The sequence below is a fragment of the Panthera leo genome, chromosome B4, assembly GCF_018350215.1.
Source record: "Panthera leo isolate Ple1 chromosome B4, P.leo_Ple1_pat1.1, whole genome shotgun sequence".
In the NCBI taxonomy this organism is placed as follows: Eukaryota; Metazoa; Chordata; class Mammalia; order Carnivora; family Felidae; genus Panthera; species Panthera leo.
The window spans coordinates 34,227,501-34,248,053 of NC_056685.1; the positions used below are offsets into that span (position 1 = coordinate 34,227,501).

Below are 20,553 nucleotides of genomic sequence, written 5' to 3' on the forward strand. Positions count from 1 at the left end.
CATCTTCCCTTGTTTTTCATACAAACAATATAAACATTTCAGATGGTAACTGGGAAAGTGATTATCTACGAAATCTAACAAAAGATAAGGGAAAATAGGACCATTACCATCATAATGCATGAAAGTTTTACTCTGCATATTTTCCAATATAACTAGTTCCAAGCCATTCTGTAAACCAGAATAGTGAGGCTAGGGCTGAAATTGTTTATTTTCAATTCTTCCTTTGCCTTTTGTGATGTGAAAGCTAGAACTTTTAAGAAAAATTTTTATTTAAGAGTAACTGTTCCCTGTATATAGAATTGCAGAGACAGAAAAATGAATCCAGTATCAACAAAGGGAGAATTCACAATACCCTCATAGAAAAGATAACATTAACTATTCCATTTTAAGGAAACCTTAATCAGGAATGTGAAGCTTTTCATCACACATCTTTTTGGTAGTAAGAAAACCTAAGGAATCTGCTGTACTGGATGCATTTTCAAAAAGTTTTATACCATAGACCTTACACCAGTGCCCTTTTTAAAGAAGGGAGAAAAGAGACAAATGCATATTGACCTTTACAAGTCACTTATAAGTCTCCACTGAACACTGAAAGTGCTCTGATTAAAATTTTCTATTATTTTCTTTATGGTCTTTGAAACCAAGTTCAGATTCTCATTTGACTCAGAATTCAGAAGTGCTCTTGCCTAGATAGTAGACCTTCCCAAAGTCACTTGACCTTTCAAATTCTATGAGCCTAAGTTTGTTACCTACAAGGTAAAAATCTAAAATGAATGAGAAAGGAGAGATGGATATGGAAAAAAAAAAAAAAAAAAGCCCAAAAAACAAACCCAAAACACCCAAACAAACCGAAAAACAAAATAACCATTATCACACCTAACATTGTAAAACTAAAGGAAGTTTCCTAAAATCTTTATCCTATAACCAGAGCAGGTAGTTGAGATACACTAGATATTTTTTCTGAAATGGGGATGCTACTGACATTAAGGGACATTCTTCTGAAGAATGCTAATCTAGCCATTGTCTGCTAAATGCTAGTTAAGCACCTTCTCTCCATTACACAAGTAGCTGCCCCCCCTCCCCCAAGTCCTTAATTATTGCAACCCAGCTGAGAAGTTATAACGGAACAGATACCCCTAACAACTGATAGGATGGAAGAAGTGGAGGAGAGGAAAACTAAGCCTGGTCAAAGGAATTATTTCACTTGAATAAAACTGTAGTGGTTTCTATATAACGTATGTGTGTATTCTGCTTCTCCTTGCCAAAGGATAGCAGGTGAGAACATGTGAAATATTCTTCCTTCAACCAGCACAAGGGGATATTAATTAGGGTCAGCATTTTATTAGGGACTAAAGCAATTCAAGCTAATGACTTATGAATGGAAGCATTAAGTCACATAAGAATCATCTGTAAATAAACATGGGAGGTGTTTCATGTTTGAAGACAATGGAAGGGGTGAAAAATAGTTAATTATTTAATTAACCAAAAGAATATCTATAAAATTCTTTTTGCAACAAATATGATTATTCTTAAAAAAATTTTTTTTTAATGTTTATTTATTTTTGAGAGAGAGAGAGACAGAGCACAAGCGAGGGAGGGGTAGAGAAAGACACAGAATCTGAAGCAGGCACCAGGCTCTGAGCTGTCAGCACAGAGCCTGACAAAGGGTTCTGAACTCACGAACTGTGAGATCATGACCTGAGCCGAAGTTGGACGCCTAACTGACTAAGCCACCCAGGTGATCGCATTATTGTTTTTAAAAAAATATTTATTTATTTAAATATTTTTCCTTAATGTTTATTTATTTTTGAGAGAGAGAGAGAGAAAGAGGGAGAGAGACAGAGAGAGTGCACAATGGGAGGGAGGCAGACACAGAATCTGAAGCAGGCTCCAGGCTCTGAACTGTCAGCACAGAGCCTGATGCAGGGCTTGAACTCACCAACTGCGAGATCGTGACCTTAACTGAAGTCAGACACCCAACCGATTGAGCCACCCAGACTCCTGTAATGTTTATTTATTTTTAAGAGAGGGGACGCACAGAGAGGGAAGCAGAGGATCCGAAGCAGACTAAGAGCTAAGAGCCTGATAGCTAAGAGCCTATGTGGGGCTAAGAGCCTGATGTGGGGCTTGAACACCTGAACAGGCAGATCATCACCTGAACTGAAGTCAGACAGACACTTAACCAACTGAGCTACCGAAGCACCCCAACAAAGTATTATTCTTACTATGTAAAGATACCTTACAAATCAATTAACAATAGCCCCCCACAAAACAAATGGAACATGAATATCAAATTCAGAAGAGATATATAAACCACATCCATGATCAAAAAGAAAAGTAAAACAGCCTTTTCTTTTTTTTTCATATTTTAATTAATTTCTTTCTCTAAATTTACATCCAAGTTAGTTAGCATATAGTACAACAATGAGTTCAGGAGTAGATTCCTTAATGCCCCTTACCCATTTAGCCCACCCCCCCCCCCTCACACAACCCCTCCAGCAACCTGTTTGGTCTCCATAAATAAGAGTCTCTTACGTTTTGTCCCCCTCCCTGTTTTTATATTATTTTTGCTTCCCTTCACTTATGTTCATCTGTTTTGTCTCTTAAAGTCTATGATATTTGTCCTTCTCTGACTAATTTCACTTAGCATAATACCCTCTTAGTTCCATCCACGTAGTTGTAAATGGCAAGATCTCATTATTTTTGATTGCCGAGTAATACTCCATTGTATATATATACCACATCTTCTTTATCCATTCATCCATCGATGGACATTTGGGCTCTTTCCATACTTTGGCTATTGTTGATAGTGCTGCTATAAACATCGGGGTGCATGTGCCCCTTCAAAACAGCATATCTGTATCCCTTGGATAAATATCGAGTAGTGCAATTGCTGGGCCATAGGGTAGTTCTATTTGTAATTATCTGAGGAACCTCCATACTGTCTTTCAGAGTGGCTGCACCAGTTTGCATTACCATCAGCAGGGCAGAATAGATACTTTTTCTCTGCATCCTTGCCAACATCTGTTGTTGCCTGAGTTGTTAATGTTAGCCATTCTGACAGGTGTGAGGTGGTATCTCACTCTGGTTTTGATTTGTATTTCCCTGATGATGAGTGATGTTGAGAATCTTTTCATGTGTTAGTTGGCCTTCTGGAAGTCTTCTTTGGAGAAGTGTCTATTCATGTCTTTTGCCCATTTCTTCACTGGGTTATTTATTTTCTGGGTGTTGAGTCTGATAAGTTCTTTATAGATTTTGGATGCTAAAATCCTTTATTTGATATGTTGTTTGCAAATATCTTCTCCTAAAATAGCATTTTCACTTACAAAATAGTGAAGGATGATAAAAGGTGATACATTTGTAAAAATGTGGTAAAGTGAATGCTATCAACTTATTGGAGCACAGGTGGTTTGGAGGATAGTTTGGATATAAAAATCAAGAACGCTAGGGGTCCCTGGGTGGCTCAGTCGGTTAAGGGTCCAACTTCAGCTCAGGTCACGATGTTGCGGTTCATGAGTTTAAGTCCCTTGTTGGGCTTTGTCCTGACAGCTCAGAGCCTGGAGCCTGCTTCAGACTCTGTCTTCCTCTCTGTCTGTCCCTTCCCCACTTGAGTTCGGTTTCTCTCTCTCTCTCTCTCTCTCAAAATTAAACAAACATTAAAAAAAAATATGCCAGTTTTGTAATAAATGCCTAGAGAAAGGGCCTGAAGCAAATAGGTAAAAGTGTAGTACTGACGATTTGTGAATTGTTAGAGTACTATAGTCTTTTAATGTAGTCCCCCAAGTTTTCTAGAAGAGCAGGTAAATTCTTCTGGATTTAAAATAACTCCTTCCCAAGTAAACTGGGGGAATGAACTAGTATTACATATTCTGAAATGATCTAATTTTTATTGACTTTTTACTCCCTCTATATGATCCCTGTTAAAAGTCAAAAATTAAAATATGTTAAAGTACCCAAAGGTTAGAACATGTAGATTTTTTACTTAAGAAAATTTTTTTTTTAAATGTTTATTTTGTAAATGAGAGCTGGTGCACAGGAGCAGGAGAGTGGTGGTGGTGGTGGGGGCGGGGGGAGATCTGAAGTGGGCTCTGCACTGACAGCAGCAAGCCAGATGTGGGGCTTGAACTCACAAAAGGCCAGATGATGACCTGAGCTGAAGTGAGATGCTTAATTGACAGAACCACACAGGTACCCCAGAACTTGTAGATTTTTTAAGATGAGGTACTAAAAATTGATTATAAATAGTTTAAGTTATTTTGGTAACAATGAAGCAGGAATCCCAAAGTTTGGGATAATTACAGATGTAAAAAATTTTCTGCTAAATCAGAGGCCCTACATCATTTAAAAACTATGTAAAACTTACTCTCAATAAGTTTTTGTTAAAAATCAAAGTGAAATTCACATAAAATTAACAATTGTGAAGTGTATAACTCAGTGGTATTTAGTACATTCACTATGTTATGTAACCACTACCTACATTAGGTTGCAAAATATTTTTAGTACCCCAAAAGAAAACACTGAACCCATCAGCCAGCCAGTCCTTACTCCCCAATCCTGCAGCACCTGGCAACCACTGATCTGCTCTGTCTCTGTGGATTTACTTGCTCTGAATATGTCATATGATTGGAATTACACAGTATGTATCTCTTCAGTTGTGTTTTCAATGAATTAATATTTATGCTAAGCATGTAAGATACAACAGTTGAGTAACTTAAATTTGTAGCATATTAAAAAAGCTTATTAGACAATTCAATAGCAAAAAAAACCCCAATCTTTTTCTTCTTAAAAAAAATGAGCAGAGGGGCGCCTGAGTGGCTCAGTCAGTTGAGCGCCTGACTTTGGCTCAGGTCATGATCTCATAGCTCTGTGGGTTCGAGCCCCACATCGGGCTCTGTGCTGACAGCTCAGAGCCTGGAGCCTGCTTCAGATTCTGTGTCTCCCTCTCTCTGCCCCTAACCCACTTGCATTCTGTCTCTGTCTCTCTCAAAAATAAATAAACATTAAAAAATTAAAAAAAAAAAAAATGAGCAGAGAACCTGAACATTTTTCCAAAGAAAAGACACAGAAAGTCAACAGGTACATGAAACATTCCTAATCATCAGGGAAATGAAAATCAAAACCACAATGAGATGTTATTACTTCACGAAACCTGTTAGAATGGCTATCATTAAAAAGACAAGAAATAACAGGTGTTGGCAAGGATGCAGAGAAAAAGGAAACCCTCATGCACTGTTGGTGGGAATGTAAATTGGTGTGTGGCTTTGTTTCATCATGTGCTATAATTTCAGCAGTTCTTATCTGATATGAATTCTCAACAATTATTATTTTATACAAATTGCATCATACAAATCTGAAAAAAAAAATCCATGCTATGTACCAAGAATCTGTTTTAAAACTTCTGTTCTTGGGGTGCCTGGGTGGCTCAGTTGGTTAAGTGTCTTGACTTCCGCTCAGGTCATGATCTTGCCGTTCCTGAATTTCGAGCCGGCATCAGGCACTGTGCTGACAGGTCAGAGCCTGGAGCCTGTTTTGGATTCTGTGTCTCCCTCTCTCTCTGCCCCTCCCCTGCTCACACTCCATGTCTCTCTCTCAAAAATAAATAAACATTAAAAAAATTAAAAATTTTTGTTCTCATTTCCAGCAGTACACCACCCCAAGCTAAAGCAAATATTAATGAAAATACCACTGAAGGATCGGACTCACTGCCTGGAGACACTTTTAGTAATGTTTTAATTTTTAATAGTTTAAACACTAAGAGTTTAAAGAGCAAGTACAACCAAAGGAACAAAAACAAAACAAAAAAAACCTGAACAGTTAAAAAAATTCTTATGCTGTTTGACACTGCATTAGTTTTTCCTTTGTAAGTGGTCAGTTGTATAAATGGGGGGTTATCTAAATTCTTTATTATTTTATTTTTTAAATGTTTTATAGATAAGAGACCTGCTAGAATCAAGGGGGGATTTTAATGAGAAGCTAATTAAAGACACCACTTTGAAATCCTCTAAAGTGGTATTATAAATAGAATCCGGTTGAAGCAGTGCCTAAACTCCCCTTCCGTGCTCCCCCCTCACCCAGGGCAGGTTATCAGATACCCTGGCACCCTTGCCACCTTTAGTAGCACACTTGAGACCATACCACCACAAAGAGGTCCCTAGTAAGAGTAATGTCCAGAGTGTCCTGACAAAAATAACCAATGCAGCCCTAATCTCAGAGTTTAGAAAGACTATCTCCCTTCGCTAATATTTTCCCCAGGAGTCACAATTAAAAGACTTTTTGAGGCAAAAAGATTGGACTCCTAGGTAACCAATATAGGTCAGACATGCTGCCTAAAAGGTTTTAATGGCCTGATGATTCTCTGCTGCTTAAACAAAAGCACAAAACTCATAACACATCTAACGTTTTCTCTAGGACATTGGGTACCGGAACAGATATTCAGGAGCTCTACAATTCCATGGTTAGTTACATCTAAAACTAAAGAAAACAGAAAAAAAAGAACACTACAAAAAATAACTAAAAGAAGAAATTTTAGTATCTGAAGCTAAGCTTTGCTTACAGCCATGAAAAACTTTTAGGTCTGTATTCAGATTACTATGTAATGTGAAATGTACATTAAGGCATTTAGGACTCAGTACAGGGACAATGAACAGAAAATAGGAAAGAGAACTTTCAAAGAGGTGTTAACTCTTAAGGTATTGAAGAAAGTGGAGAGGACACAACAAAACAAAAGGAGCTAGAAAACCATTTGAGAACTATGGCTGGATACCAATTACCAAAGGCCATTCCGAAACTAATGATGCTATAGGAAAGAAGAGACTGGGGAGACTGAAGTCAGTCATGACAGAATTGCCAATCATTAAAAGTTGGGCAGTTTATCAACTGGCAAGAATATGTCTATGAACTCAAAAACAGAAATAAAGGTTAAATGCAAATATATTTAAGTAAAAATTTATAAATTAATTTTTTCCTTTTTTTAGGCTCAAGGTAGAATGTATTTAGTTAATGATAAGATCTCTGTAAAACAAATTATGCTGTCACCTGAATTTAAGTCATGAAAACATTACTTTGAGGTAGTAAGAAGCTCCATACTTTCTAAGACCACTAAACTATGTGATATTCAACAAAACATAATGCTAAAAGGCATTAAAAAGTTAAAAAGTACAGAGACTGTAAGAACTGCCCAGCACAGAGTCTGGATTTGAGATTGAAATTAGCAACAAAGAAAAACCTCTGGTAAAAGAAGAGTGAGGAAATGGAGGTTTCAGAGGATTGAGGGCCGTGAGTACAAGGCACCTTCTATATAACCTTCACAGACTGGGAAGGGGGATCTAGGGAAATCACTTGCTGGGTGCTTTCATTATGACTGTCTCTCCCTGAATTCCACTCTCCTATTGGACTTCCAGCATCAAATATATCATCACCTGCAATCAAGTTCCTTTGGCCTCACATTCCTTTACCACCTTGACAATTTTTAAATCTCAGTAAATGTAAGTATCAATTTTGTCCCTTCCTATACGTGTGCTGCTGAAGTCATTTAACTACCCTAAACTATGGTACAAAATGAAAATGCCCAAACATAGTCAGCTTCTGGATGTGGGGAAACCCTTTTTTTAATACATTAGTTGTTGACCTAAATATTGTGTCTTCATTAGATCTCCACTCTCACCTTCAGAGGATAGATGAACATCCAATGTGAACTCCTAACGTTTTCCTGCCCCATCAAAGTTTGTGTTTTTAACTTAGGAGAAACAGGAGAAACTCCATGGCAAGGCCCTGCTTCGCAGGCACTTCACCTTACCAGAGTCAGCTACATGCAGTCTCTTTCTCATTCATGGACATCTTTCATGTCCATGCTACATCTCAATTTAAAAAAATGAAAACTCCACAAGCTCTCCTCAACCCTGCTTCCTCTTTACTTTTTCACAATTTGTTTTCTTTCACTGTCATATTTTTCAAAACAACAAATACCATGATACTAATGACCCTCATGCACTAATGACCCTCTCCTGCCACTCCCCGACCTCCACCATTTCCTCCATTTTATTTATTATTTTAAATGTTTATCTATTTTTGAGAGAAGAGAGAAGAGAGAAAAGGAGGGACAGAGAGACAGGGAGACACAAAATCTGAAGCAGGCTCCAGGCTCTGAGCTGTCAGCACAAGCCCAACACAGGGCTCGAACTCACAAACTGTGAGATCACAACCTGAGCCGAAGTCAGACACTTAACCGACTGAGCCACCCAAGTACCCCTCATTTCCTCCATTTTAGACCTACATTTTCAATAGCAGGGATTCCACTATTCTTTCCTGCTGGAAGTATACTGCTAATGGATTTCTTACTTTCCAGTGTTTCCTTAAAAAATCATTTATCATGGTGTGACCAGAAAGGTAGCTTCCTAAAACAAAGCTCTAATGACATAACCTCACTAACTACTGCCTGTCTATTGAAAATATAAGCTTGAGAGTCCGGAGACTCAAAAATTTCATCGTTCTGGCATTTTCTTCCACTATATACAACAACACATCTTATATGCCAGACACATCCAAATATGTACTGTTCTTTTACCACATTTATATATCATCATGCCTCTGTGCTTTGTTTATATTACTCTTGTGTATTACTCTTCTGCCCCCACTATCCACCATCAAAATCTTAGTCATTCTCCAAGGTTCAGGTGAAGTATAGTTCTGCTTGCCTCAACTCCCCTTTCTTTGCCCACCACTAATTTTTTCCATTTTTGCAGTCATGAACTTCTACTACATAGATATCTATTATAGTGCTTATCATTCTCACCTATATTAGATACGGATATGTTTATCATCACTGGAAATTAACTGTTAAGATCCAAAAGAGTGCAATATCATATCTTACTTTTTAATGTCTTCTTTTTCTAAAAGTGCATCTCATGTATAAGAATGCTCCATAAAAGTCTGAGATTTAGAAATTGAGGTAAAGGTAAATTAAAAAGTAGGAATAAAAGAAGTACCTGAAATAAAAATGGAACAATCTTTTTGAACACTTAAAACTCCTCTCTACTCTCATACACACTCACCTCTTGCTTGATGGATTTGACGGACAGGTGGTCAGACATCCACCTAGGTTGCAATTCTGCCTTTGTGCGCTGTGGACGCTTTCCCTATAGTTAGAAGTGAGGAAAAGAAAGGAAAAGACAGATTAGGGTGTTCTCAGCTACTGCTACTGCTGCTGCCAGGATTAGAGTGGCCTTTAAGGCACATGGGTTATGGCTTTACCTAAGTAAGAGCCAAAGGTATCCTTTGGACAGTCAATAAAATGACTATTCAATTCCATAAGGTACCAAGCCAGTTTATTTTCTTAAAAGAAAAAAAAAAGCAAAAAACTTACAGACACCAAGTGTCTCCTCTATCAATATTTATCACTGGCAAGAAACTCTTTTAACTATTTAAACACTAAAAAAATATTTTGTTGCAAATTATTAAGAGAAAGCCATGTTTTACCACTTTTCACTGAAGGGAATGGCTCTGAAAGGAGGCATTACGAGCAGATGGAGGCAGAACTCCCCTAAAAGGCAGCTCAGTGGCAGCAGTGAGAAGTGAGGGTGGCTGCCTCAGCTGAGAACCAAAGTAGCAAGACAGAAGTGGGGAAAAAGACTCAGGGACCAGAAATCAGAGAGCTTGCCTGAGAAGATTAGACTTGACAAAATTTAAAAGCTTGAAAGCTATCACTATAGGACATTTCAAGAAAGGAGTTTTGAAACTTAACTAACGCTAGGTATTTACCTAAGGTCAGCATAAGTTTAGGAATTTTTGTGGAATGAGCCCCATAGCTTCGCCAATGTAACCTATATTGAGGTGGTAAGCAAAGGCTTTGCAGTTAAGATGAGTAATTTTGTGGCTTCAGTATCAGTATCAGCATTACCCAGGTTTGGTTCCAGTACCACTTAATCCAAAGTCTTGAAACTTGAAGAATCAATGAGGTAAAGGCACAAAGGGTAGAAAAAAAGTCAGTGACAAAAAGGTGTGGTCTATACAATGCAAACATACTGCAAAGCAATTGTGGTAGATTTAAAAAGAAGCTTTAGAAAGCTTTCCTGTTAGGAGAATGACCAGTCCTCAGTACAAATGTAATCTAACCGTCAAAGTGTCACGACCTTCTTTTTCACAAAAGCTACCACAGCAGTTTCCTCAAATATGCCTATGAGCGACTCCTTTACAAGCTTAAAGACCCCAAGAGGAAGAGCTCTTCAATTTTAAGTAAATGTGAAAATTTACCATGGAATTCTCTTTCGAAGGGATTGTACGAGTTTACCATGCTAGTAGCAATAGCGGCTAATATCAACTTGACTCCAAACTTTGCCAAATCAGACAAAAGTTACTAATGTGGAAATGGTAGTCTTGATAAAGAAGATGAACTTGTTTTCCTACAACTTTACTCTTTTGTGTGAATTATCTATACTCTAAGTCTATTCATTTGTTAAAGACCTAATGTTTATAAGCTGTTTAAATATTACTGCCTGTAATATTAGTAACAAATACTTTTACTAGCTTAGATCTTTTATTTAAACCTTACCATAAAAGCTTAACTTTTATATGGTCAAAAAAAGCTTATGATTCTTTTATTATTTCAACATTTAGAGAGCTATTTATTTAATCTGTTTTAACTTTCTTCACACTTGCATTTATTTTGGTAAGATTTAGTTTTCTAACAAGGTTTCTCACCAATTATCTACAACCATGAACAATGGATAGGACCAAGTACCTACTGGTAGCTGTGTACTATGCCAGGTACACTGATGTGGTTTCTTTTGCTTAATTCCCATAGAAACTTCTGTGAAGTTAGAGCTTTCATTTTACTAACAAAAAATAAAAATTTAGAGATATCAAGTAACTTATCCAAAGGGATAACTAGAAAAGGGAAGCACCATTATTCAATGAAGTTTGAAAGAAAAGCTCTTGACTCCTGCTATGCCATATTAACCCTCTGTCCACTGTCCTAGCTGTTTTGTGCTTTTACATACTGAGATGATGACCTGAGCTGAAATCAAGAGTTGGATGCTTAACCAACAGAGCTGTACCACCCAGGTGTTCCCAAACTGTATTTTATATATAATGGGTGTATCTGTGAGCACCACATTATGTTCTACTGATAATATGTTTCAAATGTCACATTTGAATCACTGGCATTTTTCATTATTACAAAAAAAAAAAACAAAAAAACAACTCTCTTGGCCAATATAATTAGGATGGGTAGTGGTAGGGTAACATAGTTAAAGCAAGGAATTTAAAAAATGTATATAGGGGCGCCTGGATGGCGCAGTCGGTTAAGCGTCCGACTTCAGCCAGGTCACGATCTCGCGGTCCGTGAGTTCGAGCCCCGCGTCAGGCTCTGGGCTGATGGCTCAGAGCCTGGAGCCTGTTTCCGATTCTGTGTCTCCCTCTCTCTCTGCCCCTCCCCCGTTCATGCTCTGTCTCTCTCTGTCCCAAAAATAAATTAAAAAAAAAAAAAAAAAAAAAAAAAAAAAAAATGTATATACTTCAAGCATGTATTTTACTTAATGTATAAATGTACTGCCATTCACCAATCATATGATGCAGTACCCCATTGAGAGGGTTTCCTATGAGTCAGTCATATAAATTAACCTCTTAAGCCATTATCTGCCCTACCAGTTCTGTTTAAGTGAAAGTGAGATGTTAAAGAGATTGGATTTGTAATCCAAATGCAGAAACCTTATCATTTTAATGATTTTTGTCCTATTCAATCTTTTACTGCTTTGCTCTAATTTGAGAATTAAGCTTTTTATTTTTTACTTTTAAAGTAAACTCTACACCCAACATGGGGCTTGAACTCACAGCCCCGAGATTAAGAGTTACATGCTCGGGGCGCCTGGGTGGCGCAGTCGGTTAAGCGTCCGACTTCAGCCAGGTCACGATCTCGCGGCCCGTGAGTTCGAGCCCCGCGTCAGGCTCTGGGCTGATGGCTCGGAGCCTGGAGCTTGTTTCCGATTCTGTGTCTCCCTCTCTCTCTGCCCCTCCCCCGTTCATGCTCTGTCTCTCTCTGTCCCAAAAATAAATAAAAAACGTTGAAAAAAAAAAAAAAAAAAAAAAAAAAAAAAAGAGTTACATGCTCTCCTGATTGAGCCAGCTAGGTGCACTGCCTTGAGAGTCAACTTTTTAAAGAAATGTTTATTATTTGTTTTTTGAGAGAGAGAGAGTGAGCAGGGGAGGAGCAGAGAGAGAGAGATACAGAATCCAAAGCAGGCTTCAGGCTTTGAGCTGTCAGCACAGAGCCTGATGCGGGGCTCAAACCCACAAACTGGAGATCATGACCTGAGCTGAAGTCAGACCCTTAACTGACTGAGCCACCCAAGCGCCCCTAGAGAGTCAAGTTTTTAAAGCAACTCATATTCAATGATTTTTTTTTAATGGAAAATTTTCAAAGAAATTTTTATGCTCATATTTTATTGACTTCATAATATTTGTGTAATTACTGTAACAAGTACAATAAACACAAACACATTTGTAAAAATATTACAAATGTTGATGAACATATGTCTTAAATGCTAAATGCCAAGGCACCTGAGTGGCTAGGTCTGTTGAGCATCCAACTTTGGCTCAGGTCATGATTTCACAGTTCATGAGTTCAAGTCCCACATAGGGCTTGCTGCTGTCAGCTCAGAGCCTGCCTCGGATCCTCTGTACCCCTCGCTCTGCCCCACCCCCATTCACTCTGTCTCTCACGCTCTCTTTCAAAACTAAATAAACGTTAAAAAAAAATTGCTAAATGCCAAGTTCAGCAAAGACAGTGAAGATTGGTACATTTGTACTGCTTTGAGTAAATCATTTATGAGAAGCATGTCTGTTACATGAAGGCCCCTTCAGAATGCTTCCAATATGCTGATTTAAGTGATAATACATATGATTGTCATCTACCTCTTCTAACACTCCTATTTTACAATACTTTTTATCCACCTGTTATTTTGGAGAAAAAATTTTATTATCTTCGGATTTGGCTAAGGCTATAATAAATCTCAATTTATCTTGGTGAATATTGATATCTAAGCATCTTTCCATGGCGCCTGTGTGGCTGAGTTGGTTAAGTGTCCAACTCTCAGTTTTGGCTCAGGTCATGATCTCACGGTTTCGTGGATTCGAGCTCCATGTTGGGCTCCGTGCTGACAGTGCAGAGCCTGCTTGGGATTCTCTCTCTGTCTCTTCCCCACTCGTGCTGTCTCTCTCAAAATAAATAAATAAACTTAAAAAAAAAATCTTTCCTTCTAGGAACAGAGATCTTAATATATTTACATGAGATTTAAAAAATATGTATCTACTAACAGTTCTGTAGCTTTTTCTTTCTTATCAACTATGTACAACTCAAGTTAGTTTCACAGCAAAATTTGTTTTGTTGCTACTGTAAATGGGATTTTTTCAGCAATCTTTAAATATCAGTATGCCTAATAATCACCTGAGAGCTTCTACAACTGCATATTAACAGATAACACCTCTAACAATTCTGATAGGGGTTGGGAGTGGTATACTGGCAAGAATCTGAGCTTTTAATAAGTGTGCAAGGTGATTCTGATGCAGAAAGTCTAGTTACCCAGCACTATTACTAACTTCTAATTAACAGACTTCTAAGCAGATTCATCATATTCCTCCAGGCAAAATGTTTTGCCTCTGACTCTTGTTTGTATCATTATACTAGATAAAACTTCCAAGACAATGTTACCAATAATAGAACCTAGGGATTATTAGGAACAAAAGAATTATTATTCTTTTGGTGAAGGATGGCTTTTATTTGTTAGTATTAAGGACTTGACATTTATATTACTGAATGAAGAGGGTGTGTTTATATGAAGAATAGGAATCTAAGATATCTGTATCTGAATGAACAAGGGTAGCTACCCATTTCTTTCTTCATTTTTGAAATGTTTAGAAGTTATCTTTTTTTAAGGGTTTAGAAAAATTTACCTGTGAATACATTCAAGTGATTCTGGAGTTTTTTTTGTTTTTTGTTTTTAATTTTTAAAAATGTTTATTTATTATTGAGAAACAGAGACAGAGCACGAGCAGGGGACGGGGGCAGACAGAAGGGGAGACACAGAATCCGAAGCAGGCTCCAGGCTCTGAGCTGTCAGCACAGAGCCTGAAGCAGGGCTCGAACTCACAAACCACGAGATCATGATCTGAGCTGAAGTCGGATGCTTAACCGACTGTGCCACCCAGGCGCCCCTGATTCTGGAGTTTTTGATGGGATCCCTTTGTGATAACTCTTTTCCCCTAATTACTGAACTGCTAAGATTTTTCTCTTCATTTTTAAAATTTTTAAATTTTTGAGAGAGATAAACACAGAGAGAGAGCAGGGAAGCAGGGAAGCGACAGAGAGAGAGGGAGACACAGAATCTGAAGCAGGCTCCAGGCTCTGAGCTATCAGCACAGAACCCGACATGCGGCTTGAACTCACGAACCGCAAGATCATGACCTGAGTTAAGTCAGACACTTAATAGACTGAGCCACCCAGGTGCCCCTTAGATTTTTCTACTGCACAATTTAGATTCTCTTGTTTCTGTAATTAATACCCTATTTTACTAAGGTTTGCTAATTTATAGCACTATACGCCTTTCAAAATACCAAATCTGTTGTTATTATTTGGCTTGTAATTTCATGTTTCTTGAGAATTATAATTCATGTTTATCTTATTTTAAAAATTTTTCTTCTCTTGCAAAGAATAACTTTTGAAATTTTTCCCATCAAAACCATCAGTTTTATGCTTGTAAGTTTTTTTTCTTAGTTCATCTATTCAAAAAAATCATAGGTTGAATACTGCAGTAAAAAAGCAGAAATTATAAGAGCACCTGGCTGGCTCAGTTGGTAGAACGTGTGACTGCTGATCTTGGGGTCAAGGGATTGAACACAATGGATGTAGAGATTACATTCACTTATTTTTGAAAGAGAGAGAGACAGAGCACAAGTGGGGGAAGGGCAGAGAGAGAATGAGACACAGAATCTGAAGCAGGCTCCAGACTCCAAGCTGTCAACACAGAGCCCGACGTGGGGCTCAAACTCACAAACCATGAGATCATGACCTGAGCCAAAGTCGGACGCTTAACCGACTCAGCCACCCAGGTGCCCCTAGAGATTACTTAAAAAAAAAAAAAAAAAAAAAGGCAAAAATTACAAAAGAAGGATTAAGCAGAGTAGTCATATGCCTTATTGATGATTTAATGTGTCATCGTTATATATAAAGTCACGTAAAGTTATAAAACCATCTCCACATAATAGTTACTTTAAGAAAATTAGATTAAGGGTGCTTGGGTAGCCCAGTTGGTTAAGCTTCCCATTCTTGATTTTGGCTCAGGTCACGATTTCAAGATCGTGAGATTGAGCTCCGTGTTGGGCTCTGCGCCGAGTGCAAAGCTTGCTTGGGATTCAATCTCTCTCTCTCTGCTCCTCGATCACTTGCTCTCACAAGTGCTCTCTCTCTCAAAAAAAAAATAAACTTAAAAAAAAAAAAAATCAGATTATGTGTTTCAATTCCTGGAAAAATTGTCACAGTGGGTAGCAGGTCACAAACTTAAGTATAATTATAGTATATGGAATTAAGTATGGTGATGAGGAAATGGAGATTCTTCTTTTGCTCATCCATTAAAATGTAATTATTGAAGCACTCTATAAGATCTCTAATAAGAATGGTGACTTTCTACAATTTTCCTTTTAAAGCACCAACCTACTTAGAAAAGTTAGAAATACCACTGGATTCACAACAAATTAATATATTTCTCCTTCTGTTTTTCTCTGGAGGTGCTACAGCAATTAATTTATTCTTTCTCTTCAGATTTCAGTGGCAGGTGGTCAAAATTTTCTGACTTTTATGAACATGTGCAACAGTCAGAAGTATTAGAATTATTGCAATGAAATAAGCAAAGTCAATGACTCTTGAGCATCCACCATGGAAAAGGCTTTACATTAGGTGTTATGGGGTTTAAAACAGTAAGATATGGTGCCTAATCTAAACAAAGCTTAAACAACTCAAAACAGAATTAAGTCATGACAAAATGTGTTAGGTAGGGGCGGCTGGGTGGTTCAGTCAGTTGAGCATATGACTTCAGCTCAGGTCATGATCTCATGATTTGTGGGTTCGAGCCCTGTGTCAGGCTTTGCGATGACAGCACAGAGCCTGCTTCGGATCCTCTGTCTCCCTCTCTCTCTGCCCCTCCCCCACCCCTGCTCGCTGTCTCTCAAAAATACATAAACATTAAAAGAAAAAAAAAAACATAAGGGAGAAAATCCTAAAATTGGGAGACACGGGAGATCTTACGGAGAGTAGTATTCAAATAGGCAGGGAAGGAGAAGGAGAAAGATGCTTGAGAAAAGACAGGGCACCTGGGTGGCTCAGTTGGTTGCGCGTCTTACTTTTGGCTCAGGTCATGATCTCACAGTCCGTGGGTTCAAGCTCTGCATCAGGCTCTGTGCTGACAGCTCGGATCCTGGAGCCTGCTTCAGATTCTGTGTTTCCCCCTCTCTCTGCCCCTCCCCCACTCCAGTTCTGTCTCTCTTAAAAATAAACATTAAAAAAAAAGGCATACATGAGGGTGTATATGCATGAAAATATAGAAAGTGTGATTTATGGAACTATAACATAAAACCAGAAAAAGCATCACACATGTGGAGCTGGCAGAGTGGCCCTGGAGCTACAAAGACAAATACCCTTCAGAACTTGCTGCTTACTGGAAGAGAGAGAGTTTCTGCCCACCACCCCCCCCCCCAAAAAAAAAGCAGCATATATATACAGAAGTATGCACAGGCTGATAGAAGATACACCTGGGGGCTTGGGGAACATTTTCTGAGGAATGTTACAGAAGGAAAGTTGGTTCTAAACTGTGAAAAGCCATCCTAAGTACTATGGAATGGGAGTCACTGAGGATTTTGTGGGGCTAAGGAGAATACTGGATGATCCACAGTGAAGGAGAGTGGGTGGCATGAGGTCCCTTTTTAACATTCCAGATCAAAGTGAAGGGCTTGTACCACTTCCAGGAGACACTAGAAATGTATTCAAAACTTAATGAATCATCCTTAAATAAAGCAGTTTTATAGCTACTAAAGAAGAGGAGGAACCACCGGTTTGCATACCTTTTGGGCAATCATGTTGCAGATCTCAGGCAAGAAGTCCTCGCTGAGGAGCTTATAGAGCTGCCGTTCTCGAAGAGAGGTTCTCTCCCGAAAACTCTCAGTGACCTGTCTCCATTCTTCTTCTGTTTGGCACAGGAGCCACCAGGTGCCTTGACCTGGCCCTTGGGACCCTAAAAAAGAAAGGATAGGTTCATTAGATAGATACCACTAGGACCTTTTTTCTGTTTATTCTCAATTTCATTCTCCCCCGGGGTATGAACAAAACCAGGAAATAAAAAACATTTAAAAAAAAAAGGGTATTAATTTTAAAAAGTTGATAACGTATAATTTTGATTTTCATGTTACTATTTACACCTAAAAGTATTGTGACCGTCGTAATTACAGATTTTAATAGAAATGCTTAAATATACTTACTTTTCTATTCAAAAGGTTCTGATTTGATCCTCTGCAGTCTTCCTGTTTCATTTATGTTGACATACTGTATATAAATTGATATTCCTCTCCCACTCCCAGTTTTAGGCAATTTGGATTACGGAACTGAAATCTGGTTAGGAATCCAATATAATCCCTTACATAGCATTTTACATTAAAAAGATAGGTCTTTGACAAGTTGCTCATTTATCCAAATGTAATGTGCCCATTACACTGTGCCCAGGTTAGAAAGCACAAGTGAAGATCTGAAGTTATCCATCAGATGGAGAGATAGGCACAGGTAAGTGTGAGGAAGAGAGAACTGAAGAAGGGCAAAGAAACCAGTTAGAAGGCTGCTGCAATAAGCTTAATTGCTTTGCATGGCTCTGGAAAAAGAGTTGTCATCATAATATAAATCAATCATATTTACTTAATCCTTTCTACTTATTTTTATATCTTAGCAAGAGAGCATGAGTGCGGGAGACAGGCATGCATGGGGTGGGGAGGGAAAGGGGGGGTATAGAGACAGAGGCAGAGAGACAGAGAGAGAGACAGAGAGAGAGACAGAGAGAGAGAGACAGAGAGAGAGAGAGAGAGAGAGAGACAGAGAGAGAGAGAGAGAGAGAGAGAGAGAGAGAGAGACACTCCTAAGCAGGCTCTATGTTCAGTGTGGAGCCTGACATGGGGCTGGATCCCACAACCCTGGGATGGTGATCTGAGCTGAAATCAAGAGTCAGATGCTTAACCGAATGAGCTACCACTCAGGTGCCCCAATCTTTTCTAAACTCCAACAAAAGTCATTACCATTTCTTGTCTGTGGCTCGGATGCCAAGGAGTTTTCTTCCTGTTTTTCACTGAAACACAGGGAAAGGAGGCACCAATTAAATTGCACAATGATATGCACAGCAAAATATTAGGTTTTAAAACATTTTTTTGGAAGTCAAACAGAGGAGTTAAGTGTTACCGGTTAAATGCCTACCCATCTGCCCTGCCCTAAACAATAGGGATTCTAGTGTCTTCCTCCCTGATCAGGGCTATACTGAAGAAAAGCAAGGTAGAGGTTAAGAACGCAGGCTCTAAAATCAGACTGTCCCCATTCAAGGCTTGCCTCTTACCATGTGACCTCAGGAAAGTTAATTAACTTTCCTTAAAATAGGCTATAAATAATGCCTACATCACAGGGATGTTGGAGATTAAATTATTAAATACAGAAGCGTTCAGTGAAATAGTGTTAAGTATCATCATCATTTGTACCCCTGAATCATGTAGGTCACTCTCTGTGGCCTTCTGTTTGTTTTCAATTATCTATAGCAGTGCTGCTCTATAGAACTTTCTGTGAGGATGAAAATGTTCTGTCTTGTCACTGTCCAGTATGGTAGCCATGAGCCATATGTGGCTACTGGGTACTTGAAATGTAGCTGGTATGACTGAGGAACTGAATTTTAAATTTTATTTAATTTAAAAATATACAAATACTATCCTGCATACAGAGCTCTAAAGAATAAAATCACCAGCAGAGGGTAGCACAAGTCCACATATGATGTTAAAATGATTCTAAAATCCTCATAGTAAGATACCTTAATTGTTGGTATTGAACAGGGAAATGGAGATAGGTATAACATAGCATCCTGAATCTATAAGAAAGTCTAGATTGCTAACAAAATTCTGAAATGGATGCCATGTGTATACAACATGATTATAAAACATCTCTCACAAAACCCATAGAGGAAAGCTATGCTTTGTAATCAAATTCTTGGAAAGTGGAACACTGATTCTTAAGTTAAAAAAAAAAAAAAAATCGAATTCTGACTGATTTATATTCATAATGATTCCTAGAAATAAATACTTCTTAGTAGTTAATAAGCAACAAAGAGAAATCTGGCCTACTTCAAGCATTTCGGTTATTTAGTAGTTCTATAATTTAGAGGAAAGAAGTGGTTTGTCCTCTGTTATTAGAATTTTTAAGAATATGACTTAACTTCCATAGGTATAGAATGATAGAGCTGATCCTTAAAGAAAGTATATTTATATAGTATAGGCCAGATTTTCAAAATTCTTACATTAAAATTCACGTGGTAAAATTTCCTAAAAGATCACGATGTATAAAACAAAATTTCCCATATGTAACAGTCTGTTTCCTTGCTAAGATTAAGCTCTTACCTGTAGTTTACCATAGGAAATTGTATTCTAAACACAATAAAGCATATTTGCTACTAAAATCTCCTTATAGGGAAAGAATTAACTCTTAAACTTATATAGGATATATAAACCTATTAAATCCTGATTATTAGTCAACAGTTAACCAGAATTAACTTAGCTCTACACTCCTATGAAAAAAACGTGTGGCACAACCAATTTTCAAAGTTAATACATATTGAGCACTTTCTGTAGGTCATGCATGGTTTTCAGTCATTTATACTGTTACATTCATTATCCTGTTCAATTTAATCCTTATTATTAGTAGTATACCTACTATCCAGTAAAAGAATAGGCTTAGAGAGGGTAGTTCATGCAGCTAGGGAAGCCCTAGTGTACACTTGGTAATTTTGTGAAGATTCTGACCCAAGCCTTCATAATCTAAGTCCTATATCCTTCCAGTGGCACGAAGGAAAATCAAGGATGAAAGAGCAAGTGAATTAAGGTCCCTTCTAGTGTGCGGGTTTATGACCCTCATAGACTAACACGAATGTCTTACCTCACTATAATCTCCTCCTGTACTTTCTTCCGTTTTGGGGGTCTTCCTCTTCTTTTTCCGGTTTTCCCAGGAACAGCTAAGACACTTTTTTGGCCTTCACTTTCCCTATGAAATAGCACATTAAATCAAAATGTTCTGTAATAGAATTGATACTCAGCTCAGTCATGATCTTGGGTTCCTGAGTTGAAGTCCTGCGTTGGGCTCTGTGCTGACAGCTTGGAGCCTGGAGCCCACTTCAGATTCTGTGTCTTCCTCTCTCTCTCTGCCCCTCCCCTGCTTTCACTCTCTCTCAAAAACAAACATTTAAAAAAATACAAAAGGGGCACCTGGGTGGCTCAATTGGT

General features: G+C 38.1%; 1 protein-coding gene across 4 annotated transcripts in view; it reads right to left on the reverse strand.

Annotated features, from left to right (window-relative positions):
- Nucleotides 1-20,553, reverse strand: part of LOC122224063 (cat eye syndrome critical region protein 2) — a 180,271-nt gene that overhangs the window by 36,129 nt on the left and 123,589 nt on the right. For 3 of the 4 annotated variants that reach the window (XM_042945409.1, XM_042945407.1, XM_042945406.1), the window contains exons 5-8: nt 20,210-20,314; nt 18,319-18,368; nt 17,104-17,273; nt 9,051-9,134 (exon numbers count right to left, since the gene is read on the reverse strand). In XM_042945409.1, the coding sequence (XP_042801343.1) occupies nt 9,051-9,134; nt 17,104-17,273; nt 18,319-18,368; nt 20,210-20,314 (409 nt within the window). The remainder of the gene's footprint in view (nt 1-9,050; nt 9,135-17,103; nt 17,274-18,318; nt 18,369-20,209; nt 20,315-20,553) is intronic. The other variant, XM_042945408.1, reaches the window with a different exon arrangement.